The sequence below is a fragment of the Podarcis gaigeae genome (assembly GCF_964106915.1).
Source record: "Podarcis gaigeae genome assembly, chromosome: 6".
In the NCBI taxonomy this organism is placed as follows: Eukaryota; Metazoa; Chordata; class Lepidosauria; order Squamata; family Lacertidae; genus Podarcis; species Podarcis gaigeae.
In genome coordinates, this window is record NC_139682.1 from 29,581,218 (window position 1) to 29,593,286 (window position 12,069).

At 44.1% G+C, this 12,069-nt stretch overlaps 1 protein-coding gene across 8 annotated transcripts in view; it reads right to left on the reverse strand.

The window, feature by feature from the left end:
* Nucleotides 1–11,765, reverse strand: part of CBFA2T2 (CBFA2/RUNX1 partner transcriptional co-repressor 2) — a 71,191-nt gene extending 59,426 nt beyond the window's left edge. For 3 of the 8 annotated variants that reach the window (XM_083746231.1, XM_083746228.1, XM_083746225.1), the window contains exon 1: nt 11,562–11,736. In XM_083746231.1, the coding sequence (XP_083602357.1) occupies nt 11,562–11,589 (28 nt within the window). In that variant the 5' untranslated portion in view covers nt 11,590–11,736. Of the gene's footprint in view, nt 1–11,561 lie in introns of all 8 variants that reach the window. The other 5 variants (XR_014566078.1, XM_083746230.1, XM_083746232.1 and 2 more) reach the window with 5 other exon arrangements.
* Between the last annotated feature and the right edge of the window lie 304 nt (nt 11,766–12,069).

Sequence of the window (12,069 nt, forward strand, 5' to 3'; positions counted from 1 at the left end):
TTTACTTTATTGATTTCATTTTATTACTTACCAAGGCAGTTGTTTCTGTTCAATGTTGGGGTTTTTTTTTTGAGTTATACATCACCTTCTTTTCAAGAGCATGGGGGAAAGAATCTAAGAAATTCCTGACTTCGAGAATATAACTTGTCACCGTAAAAACTCCAGTTAAGAAACAACTCTCAAAGATTCACAGGTGTAGAAGCATTACACCTGGTTGCTCTCTGACCGCACAAGTTGTTTCCCCCCCCCCCTCTTCAGCCATGAACATTAAAACCTTTTAATTAATTGCAATTTACTACATTTAGCTCTGGAGTAGAACCAAAAGAGGAAGTTCAGAAAAGACTGCTACGTGTGAATGCTGCTGATCATCAGTTTGCCCGCCTCACAACACTCTCAGCCTTTCTGGACAAAGAAATGACTTCTGCGTGGTGTTGCTGCAAACTTAAAAACTGGCGCATGCTGAGTGTGTCAGCCTGTGTGTCAGAAGAACATGTGGCAGCCCCAGGTGGCCTTCAGCAAAATCTGCCTGCCTACAAAGAAGTTCAACAGCTTGATCTCATCTTCCTCCCTACAGTTCCCCACAAAAGATGGTTAGCATCCAGCCACATTAGCATTTAGCTACATTAATGCTAATGTAACAGCACCTCCAGAGGAAACAGGGGAGGGGAGGAACGTTTTAATGATTTCGTAAGAACATTAGGACTTCCAGATTCAGCAGACTTGAACAAAATACTAATAATCAAGGCTTCATTAGATATAAGTCTTAGGGGCTTATTTTGCCTCAGCGGCTCAACTTAAGATGACTAGAATTCCAACAAAAGAGTTCAAACACGCTGATGTAAAAACACTCTGATTCCAGGACCATCCATGGGCTGGATTTAGAAGGCGATTGGGCCGCATCCAGCCCCCGGGCCTTAGTTTGCCTACCCATGCTATACAAGCCTGGCTCTGAGAGTTGCTAAGACAGGGACCATCTGGGAATCGCATAGAAGCTGCTCCAACCAATCTGAAGTGCCACACCACACACAATGGGCAGTCCCCATTTCCATTGAAAGTAGGAAGACCTACATCTGCTAAGCAATCCCACTGAGTCTGAGTATCAAACAAATTCATGACACACTCTAGCAGTGCTATGATGTAGATGCAACTATAGATTGTCAAATATGCTGCCACACAGTTCCAAATCCTAGTTCCTATTCGCCACAGCCACAAGTGCCTTTTTCGTGGGCTTTAAAGAACTCATATAATCCTGAGAACTTTCAGATCACTGATCTTTAAAAAGTTGTGCCAAGTTAAGGGTAAATGGCCATTGACACACAAATGCTATAGAGCTCAGAAGCAAAGATACCGTTTCTGGAAGCAGCCTTGTAACATAATGTTGTTAGCTGTTCACCAGTGAAAAACCATAAATTACATTTCAGACATGATTTAGCACTTTGGAAATATTTCCACAACGCAATATCCAATCCACAGGCAAACGAGAAATAAATATATTTTCAGATGGCTGTGTTTTAATGCTGAAAACTAAGCTAAAAAAATACATTTTATGTATATAGGGGTTGCATGAATTAGAGCAATTGCGAAATTTTGAGCCTTTCTTCCAAAATTCTGTGGCATCAGACACTGAGAATAGATCCAACAGAACACAACTCATGCTTGCAACCTAACATTAGCACACACCAACACCACGACCAGTCATAAGTACAGGATGGCTGGCAAGAACAAAGCAAAGTTATGCAGGAAGCCAGCCAGATAAAAGTGCATTCCAATTCGCCCTTCCTCATAACTCTGAGAGAGAGAAAATGCCCAGCAGGAGCTGGGTGGGGGATCTCTCCACCCAGGTCTGCCACGAGGTGACAGCCTGGAGAATCCTGTTGTTTTCAGCAGAGATATATTATTTCCCCCAGTCAAAATCCATGTCAGAATCAGAATTTGCTCCAAAGAACAAGCAACCTATAAATGGTTCAGCAGCATAAATCTTCTCTCTAAGCTAGTTGGATGGAATCGCCGTCTCTTTGACCTGTTTGAAAAGGGTGTATTTCCAAGGAGCCCAGGGCTCAAGAAGACCGTGACTACTTGCCCGCTTTCTCAGACAAGCCTCGCTGAAGATTGAAAGACTGGGTTTTGTCAGATTCTAAGTGTTATGTAAAACAGGCCCAGGTATTGTCTTTTACATTTCCCTTGTGGCCTGTGCAACAGTCCACTTGTAAAAAGGGGGTCTGTTGAATGAATACATGTACAGTGTACAAAGATCTTTTTTGCTCAGGACAAATTTGCTGTTCAACACATGGCCAAACTCTCACACAATAAATTAACTGTTTGGCAGCCGCTGAGCTATTTGCTGGAGCCAAACCAATTAGGCCTTTAATGTGATCCCAATTTCCTTTTTCTGAGAATAAGGGGAAAGGAGGGGAAGAGGAAAGGAGGGGAGGGTGCATAAGTAAGTAAATCCCCTCTTGCTTTATAAATCCTTGCCAATCATTCCAGATAAACCTGTCACCCACAGCTCTCAGATCTACATTCACACTCCTAAGCTCACAAAGAGGGCATGGGGCTGATCACACATGGCGTTCAGCATGTCCGACTACCAACATGTGTTTTCCATAGTTTCAAAATTCAATCATTTAAAAAATATTTACTGAGCTTTGTCTTTAATCAAAAAAACATGGCCAGAGATAAAACAAGCTTAGCACAAGTTACTGTTTCGGTTTTTGGAATGCCAGAAAAGCCTGTGATGTCACCAGATAAAGCTCAGTTCTGCACCCTGGAGAGCATTATGGTCTGCTTTAGGATTAAAAGAGTTGAGGCAAGACCCTTTAGGCCCCAGAGCCCAGAGACACACATGGAAATGGCTTAAGAGACAAATGGGGAGAAGAAATGGGTACCGTTACCTTTCCAAGTGTGACAGAATAGAAAGGAGAAAGGGGAGAATTATCATCTCTCACGCTTCCTTTGGCAAACCTTATGCAGCTTTCATGGGGTTTGTGAAAAGTCTGCCAGCCAGGAGCTAGTCCACAGCCTTGATGATGTTCAATAAAGTGTGGAATTTGCTACCAGAAGATACAGTGATAGCTGCCAACTTGGACAGTTTTCAAAAGGAATTAGCTTTATCCTCCATGAATTTGTCTATCAATAGCCACTTGTCATTTGTAGCTATATATTACCTCCAGTATCAGGGGTGTGAGGCATTACATCTCAGCATACCAGTTGCTGGAGGATGAAACTGGGAGAAGATGATTAAGCTCGTGTTCTGCTTGTTCCAAAAGGCTTAGTCCAGGGCAGCAAGATCACCAGGGAGGAGTAAAGTGCCCATCACCTCCTCTCTGGGAGCCTATTCATTCAGGTTTGCAGTAAGCCATAGTTTAGCTTAGCACGGCATGTGAACCAAGTCAGTGTTTCCTGTGAAGTGTATCGAGCTCCTGTGATCCGCAGGGCAATGAAGGAGGAGGCCACCTCCTCCTAAGAGACCATAAAGAGAAACGAAGTAGGCAAGGAGCAGAAGAACACACTGATGAGTTCGAGTGAACATATATTGTCCAATAAAGCCCAACATTAAGACGGCTCTGCTGAGATTGTATCTTGGCATTTAGAGTGCCAGGAGGATTTCTCCACTGTATTTCAGATGAAACATTTAGGCTCAGTAAAGCATGCTAAACATTTACTCAAGCTAGCTACTTCTTAAAGGATCAGCGGAGAAATGGAAAATACTAACATGTTAATCTGCCAGATTTCAGATCCAACACCCAGTAAGATAATATTATGATGGCAGTAGGTGGAGTGCCAAGATCCAAAATCAGAGCAACTGTTCATCATCATGGATGATTTAGCTGAGATTCCTGCATTGCAGGGGGTTGGACTAGATGATTCACTTGCTCCTTTCTGTACCTCCCTGAATCAACTTTTAGTAGGAAGCCTAGGCAAATAATCTCCCACCACCACCACCTTGCATCTGCTATGATTTCATACTGCTTGAAATCAATTAAGTATTTTAGAAGTACTGTAAAACCCAAAACTGCCCAATGCAGTTTGCAATTTCCAAGGAGAATACTGGCAACCGACCAGGGTTACTGCAATGAACAAGAAATTGTTACCAGAGAAAGGGCAGTATATAAATCTAAATAAAAAGAAATGCTACATATTTCAAGGCAGTTTGCCAGAAGTAGCAGGGGGGAGGTTATTACAAAAGTATTAAATAAAATAGTGGAAATGTTTTTAAATGTTTGCATGAATAATAAAAAGTGGGTACCCAACACCTAAAAGATAGCACATACTTAATTCCATGGAGGACACACCACTACCAAAACAGCCCCTTTTTTATGCAAGCCTCATCTCCAGCAGAGATGTTTATATAGAGAAAGGACCCATCTGTAACATACATTTAAAGCAGTATTCATATCACTTAAAACAGTCATGTCTTCCCCTCCCCCAAGAATCCTGGGAACTGTAGTTTATTAAGGGTGTTGAGAGCTGGTAGGAAACTCTTATTTCCTTTACAGAGCTACAATTCCCAGAGTGGTTTATCAATCAATCCCTCTTTTCAGGAAACTTTAGGTCTGCAAGGGGAAGAGGGGTCTCTTAACAACTCTCAGCACCCTTAACAAACCGCACAGTTCCCATGATACTTTCGGGGAAGCCAGACCTGTTGAAATTAGTATGTTCCTGCTTTAAATGTATAGTACAGATGGGGCCAAAGTTATTGGTAACGACCTTAGTATGCAGGCAGGTTGGCATGGAAGGAATTGCTCCTTCAAGTACAGTGGTACCTCAGGTTACAGACGCTTCAGGTTACAGACTCCGCTAACCCAGAAATATTACCTCGGGTTAAGAACTTAATTCGTTCCAGAGGTCCGTTCTTAACCTGAAACTGTTCTTAACCTGAGATACGACTTTAGCTAATGGGGCCTCCCACTGCTGCACCGCCGGAGCACGATTTCTGTTCTCATCCTGAAGCAAAGTTCTTAACCCGAGGTACTATTTCTGGGTTACAGAGTCTGTAACCTGAAGCATTTGTAACCTGAGGTACCACTGTACTACGGTCCCAAGCCATTTAGGCCTTTATAGTTAAGCACCAGACTTTGAACTGGGACCAGGAACAAATGGGCAGTCAGTAAAATTCTTTGAAAACAGGCAAGATGTGAGCCAAGCATGTAGTGCCAGTCAAAACTTGGGTGGCTGCATTCTGCACTAACTGAAGCTTCCAACCCATTTTGAGAGGCAGCCTTATATATAACACATTGCAATAACCCAGATGGGCATAGCAGTCAACTTTTCCCTTTTCTTGTGAGGAATCCTATTCGGAATAAGGGAATTTCCCTTAAAAAAAGGGAAACATTGCCAGCTATGCAGATGGGATGTTACAAGAGGATGACTAACTTGTGGCCAGATCTTCTATGTCCAGGAGTGGTCATAACTGGGGAATCATAGCTAGATCAGGGAATCCTGTTCCTTCAAGAAGAAGAATATTCCTGGATCTAAAGAATATTAATCTAGTACAGATTGTTGCTCCTTTCTACAGAAGACAAGACCTTTGTACAAAATTGATATTTTGGCTCTTTGAACCTGTAAGCAGGTTTAATAGTCTTCTTCCCCCCCCCCCCCATCAATACCAACAAAAGGTTAAAGTCAATAGGTTTATCTTAGTGCAGAACCAACATCAGCAGGTCAAGCAGCTGAACTGCATGAACTCTGCATGTATTGACTCTATTAGATTTTAAAAGTTGTATACTCACTGCATTTTTGGAGTTAAGAATTATAACTTTGGCTAAACCTTATATATACTTAAAAGGAGATTGCACTGACCAAAATGATCACAGTTTGGAATAAAGGTCCTTCCAGAAAAAGTTACATTTTTTGGTTTAGAAAAATGGCTACCAAGAGGTAAGCAACATTTAGCCTAAGTCCTAAATGGAAAGCTCTTTGTTACTCATAGGACTTAAACCTTCTGTTATAAAGAGTTGACAGCCTTCACAGTTTTTGGAGTGCAGATTGAAAGAAGAAGACATCCAAAAAGCAGAATAAATCAAATGGTTTTTCTTATAAATAATTCAACAATATGGATTCTATCCAACTAAGGTTTACTCAGAGTAGACCCACTGAAATCCAGGGGCTTTTCGCAATTAGCATCACAGTTTCCCAACCCTGAAGACGATCATCACCCCCTCCCCACTCCATCCCGCCCAAGAAAGGTATAATCCTGAACTCAGCATGCCACTTAAGGAACTTGCAACACCTTTTTAAAAAGGTATTGTGCTTAAGTAGCCCATCTCCTTCAATAAAGAACACAGTTAGATCCTAATGATGGTCCTGCATCTAAACCACAAATTGTTATTCAAGGGATAGACAGGTTCCTTGAGATTCCTGCATTGTAGGGGGTTGAGTCTGACCTAGATGACCCTCAGAGTCCCTTCCATCTCTTTAAGTCTATGATTCTGTTTCTACAATCAGCACAACTATCACAAAGTGAGACACATTTCAACTTCCTTAATATTCCTCTGAATATTTTACAAAGGACAGGATTCTGAGCCCAGAGGCATTATCTTTTCAAGTGCATAAGGATTCCTTGTAATCACGAAGTAGATCTCCTAAGAGAATGTCATTTACTTTGTTCTTCCAAACTTACTCCCACATTCTTAAGGGAGGACAATACTTTTCCATATCTCTTCCAAAATACAATGTAATAAGTCATCAGAAAAAGGCTCATAAATAAGCCAGTCTGATGAAGAGGATAGAATGTTGAGTTTCGATATAGGAAACCGAATTTCCAATTCCCACACTGCTTTGAAGCCCATTAGATAGCTTTGGGTAAGTTTACTGTCTCTTAGCTTAACCTACCTCCCAACTTCTGTTCAGTTCAGGCTTCAGTGTGCCATAATGGTTAGAGTACTGGACTTTGACCTGGGAGACCTTGGGCCAGTCAGTCTCTTAGCATAACCTACCTCACAGGGTTATTGTGCGGATGAAATGGGGAGAAGAATCATGTATACCACCTTGAATCTTTGGAAGATAAAGGTGGTATATAAATGTAAATAAATAAATAACACATTGCTTCCTTTTCCTCAGTAGGAAAACACAATACAAAAAAGATGTCCTTTGCTGCATTACAGTCCAGTAAGATTCACTGGTTTTTCTTCTTCCCATTCCTCAAAGCAGCACAGCCCATTTGAAGAGGAGGAGGAAGGGGCAGGAAGAAAGACATTGCACAGATACAATGTCAGTACCTTACTAATCAAGGGACGTGGGTGGAGCTGTGGTCTAAACCAGAGCCTAGGGCTTGCCGATCGGAAGGCTGGCGGTTCGGATCCCCGTGACGGGGTGAGCGCCTGCTGTTCAGTCCCAGCTCCTGCCCACCTAGCAGTTCAAAAGCATGTCAAAGTGCAAGTAGATAAATAGGTACCGCTCCGGCAGGAAGGTAAACGGTGTTTCCGTGTGCTGCTCTGGTTCGCCAGAAGCAGCTCAGTCATGCTGGCCACATGATGCGGAAGCTGTCTGTGGACAAACAGTGGCTCCCTCAGCCTACAGAGCGAGTTGAGCGTTGCAACCCCAGAGTCGTCTGTGACTGGACCTAACAGTCAGGGATACCTTTACCGATCATGGTTAGCAAAACTGTTATCCCAAAAGATGCTTCTAGCCACTTCAACCTCCAGTAATACTGCTCAATCTAGGAACACTCCCAAACTATGTACCTGCCACTTCAGAGGAAGTGCAACCTCATCTAGAACAGCCTATGTCAGTGGTTTTCAACCAGTGTGCTCTGCCCCTCTTTCCTTCCCTCCCTCCTCTGATGTCCTCTCGCATCTCTGCCTCCCAAAGGCTTGCATAGCTGTTTGTTGCACCCCAGGCGAATGGTGCTTCATGGGCTGGCTACGGGGTGCTTCCCAGGCCCCTGTGGGGCAGTGTCAGGAGGCACCTCTCTTTGGGGCAGGGGAGGCAGCTCAGAGACCAGGGACGACAGCTGTGGCTGCCCAGAGGACTCCCAAGAAGAGGGGAGAAGAGGGGAGGCTGAGGGAAGGGAGGGTGTTTGAAAAAGGGTGAGAGGTTGCCAGCTCTGCAGGCAAGGGGTGACATAATTGGGCTCCTGAGTCCCACGGGGTGCCGCAGAAAGAATGTAGTTGGGTCAAGGGAGCCATTGACCCCAAAAAGGTTGAAAACCTTTAGCCAGGTTTAGGAAGCCCTTGACCACAGGACCACTGACTTGTCAGAATTGGTTTATTGGCCCTCATCCAGCCTACCAACGTTTCCAAGCACTAATCCGGGATGTGCACAGCCTCACCCAACACAGATGACACAGAGAAATAGAGAAATAGAGCTCCACACTGGCAACAACTCAGGGGGTTGCAGCATTTTTAAACATTATTATAATCATCACCACCACCACCACCACCAACATCTTAGAACCATTTGCAGATACACTTTTTTAATATGTTGGTTAAGAAAGTAAACTAGGCTATGGTCCTTGTAGAAGATATTTCTGGAGTTATCGAAGAAGACTTGGAGCCATCTGCTAGTCAACAGGAAGGGCTGGATCAAACCCACAGTTTAAGTTCACTATCTTGCTTCCAACAGAAACAAAACACCAGAGAATAGCCAGACCTCTATGCCACAGAGAAACTGGCGCATAATCAGACCTCTGAGAGCCCCAAGCCACTCACTCATGAAAGGGGAGAGAACTGTTTTTAACAAGAAATAAAACTGTTAGAATTCATGTGGAAAGCACACAAATACAGAAAACGCAGCCGTGGTGCAAAAAGAGTGACAAGAGAGTTACAGAGTAACATCAAAGTACTTGTGCACACCTTAATTCAAATGAATTCAATACGATGATAATATGAGCACCCACAAACCTGAAAAGAAAATTTGCTAATAAAGAGATGGCTGGATCTCTCACACTTCATCTTTTACTACCATTCTCTGAATTCTCTTTGCACACATTTCTCCTGCATAGCACGGGGCGGGGGGGGGGGGACTATTTTAAACCATATGGATCAGAATACTGGACAAAGAAAAACATTATGGTGAAGCAAGCCACAACAGAAATGGGAATGTTTTTGTGGATGTTGGGACAGAACAGGCAAGGTAGTGAGAAACAGATGTGACTTGGCTAAACTGAAAATGCATTGCAGAAAGCAGTGCTTAGGAATGTGTCTAAGAAGTTCCAGAGGGGTAGCTGTGTTAAGTCTTCTGTAGCAAAAACAAAAGAGTATAGCAGTACCCTTAAAGGCAAACAGATTTACTGTGGCATAAACTTGCATGGACTAGAGCTCATTCCTCAGATGTGTGAAGTGTTACCATCAACTGTCAGATAGTGTGTGTGCATGAGGGTTTATGACAATTTTATGCAACTTTAAATGTATACAAGAGGAGTGCGTGGAGAGCTGGGGTCGATGTACTGGCAAATCTCTGAGCAATTTACAGTAGACAGGCAAGGATTTCTGACTCCAATGGTCTAACAAAAACTAACAAACTAAAACTTTAAAAAATATATATTTAAAAAATTGCTGAAAGAGATAACACTTGGGGAAAACCAGGAGTGAATTCACAGGCTGAGCTTGTGTTCAGAGTTGCCCTATTCCTTCATTCCTATGAGCATGTTTGCCTGCCCAAACCACTATTTTGCACCTGGTCTACCTGGTGGATCTTACAGTTCTGGTAAAAAAAAAAAGCCAAAGTAGATCCTGAAAGTCTGGCATGGACTCTAACCCTGGCATACAAGATATGCACAGCTACTATTTCAAAGTCCTAACAGGTGATCTTCCTAGATTTGTTATGCTTATTAGCACCTGTAGTGGGAGAAATAAAAGCACTAATTTGACTTGAGACCTAAGCAAATAGCTTCATGTTTACTGATAAAGTCTAGTTCAGCAATTTCCTGTAGGGGACAAAGATGAAGGATCAAGAGGAAGGACCAAAACATATTGATGTATATCCTCCAATTCTACACATGGGCCTTAAAACATTGAACAACATGTGTATTCCTTCCAAACCAAGGAGTATTCTTCCTACCTGCCTGTTCTTCACAACTGCACATTCACTGACCTTCTTCAGTTCCTCAGTAGTGCAAACTCACACATACACACTCAATATACACAGACAGCCACTAATAACTATTTAATGTAACCATATACATCAGCAATGGGGAAGCTGTAGCCCATCACCACCTGAAGGGACACAACTATGGGCATAGCCAGGATTTTTGTTGGAGGGGGCAAAACAGATGTGAATTGGTCAATTAAGTATTTCTGTTTTACTTTATCTAGGGGGTCAGCTGCACCCCTGACATCCCATAGACACAACTCCCATCATCCCTGACCGTTGGTCAAGTTGGCTAGGGCTGATGGGACTGGGACTGGGAGTCCATCAACTGATGGAGGACCAGAGGTTCTCCATCCCTGACATTCAAACTTTAAAAATCAGAGCCTTGGCCTAACCCATAACATGAGATAGTGAGGTTTACAGTGTAAAATGTACTGTAAGCAGAACACATTTCTTGTGTGTGTCCCACATTCAACATCTAACACTTTACTTTTTTCTAATGACTTCTGTTGCAAAGCCATTCTACAGTCTATATTAAGACAGGCAGTACAGTCATGAATATACTTTTTCTTTCCCCAAAGCACATATGCAATTTCTGTACACGAAGGATACATTTGCAAAAACATGCAGATTCTACCCAATTATGCTACCATGATAACTTTAGTTAACTACTTAGCATCGGTTGGGTCTGCACACATTGTTCCACTGAATACAGAGTTATATAGAACACCACTACAAGCCAGTTTTCTAATTCTAGGATGCACTCATAGTAAAAAAGAAAAATTCATCTTTTATTATGTCTGCTATTTGTCACAACAAAGCAACAATCCTTTAAATTGCTGACAAAGGACTAAGGGGCAGGTTTACTAGTCTTTAAGAGTCAGGGGCATGGGGAATGGTTAAGATTTCTCAAAAACATAACTTTTATTTTAAGACAAACCTTACCACCACCCCTATTATGGAACAAACGGATACCACACACACACAAAGCTGCACACAGAGAGAGAGGGAGATGGAAAGAAATTAAAGGTCTCCTCCAGAAGGCGCCACTTCTAAATCCCAATGAAATGATCAGTACCGTACATGAAATTAAGAAGAATAAGCGAAAAGCGAATAAGAGAAGCGTTAGAGGCCCCAGGTTAAATACAACGGGAGTGGTGGAGAAAAAAGCACCCCGAGACCTTGCAGGAGATAAGAAGCCCACGGAGTAAGAAATGGGGAGGAGGAGGAACCACAGATGAGAAGCCAAGAAGCCTCCTGGAAAAGCGTGATAAAGAAGGGGAAGGCGAGGAGGATCTGACTTGGGAACGGGAGAAGGCAGAAGAAGCGCTTGCAAGAAGGCAGTGTGGGAGAATGAGAAAGGGGAAAGACATAACGGAACTGTAATAGGAAAGCGCCCCATCCCTCGAAGTCCTCCTTCCCTCCCCGCCCGGGGCCCCGGGGGCAGCTCTCCCGGGCGGGACGGCGCTCGCTCGCCCGAGCCGGAGGGGCCCGCCAACCCGCCGGAATGGGGAAGAAGAAGCGCGCCTTACACTGGGAGGTTCCCGGGATGCCCACCATCGCGCAGCCGGAGCGGCTCCTTCCCTTTGTTCCGCGCTACTCGGGGCGACGAAGGCGGCGCGGCCACGACGGGAGCGCAGCCGGGGAGGCGGCGAGGGCGGCCAGCGCCGCGCTAGGCCCTTCCGCTTCGGGCCCGCCTCCTGCCGTGACGTCACGCGGCTCCTCCCTCCGTAGGAACCGAAGGGGAGGAGGGCTGCCTTGGAGGAGGGAGGAGCGGGGGGGGGCGGCCTGAGGCGGCGGGCCATGTGCGCGCCAGACGCCGCATCCGCATCACCCTTCCCTTCTTTAGGGGAGTTTTCACTGGGGTTAACATTCAAGTAACAGCCGGAGTTTTACAGCGCGATCCGAGGCATGCTTACTCCCAAATAAGCCCCACTTGTTGCACCGCTGGATAGACGAAATCGGCTGCTGCTGCTGCTGCTGTTGGCAATGGCTAAGAAAAAGCATCCCAAATAAAAGAGACCATTTCATCATCTGAGG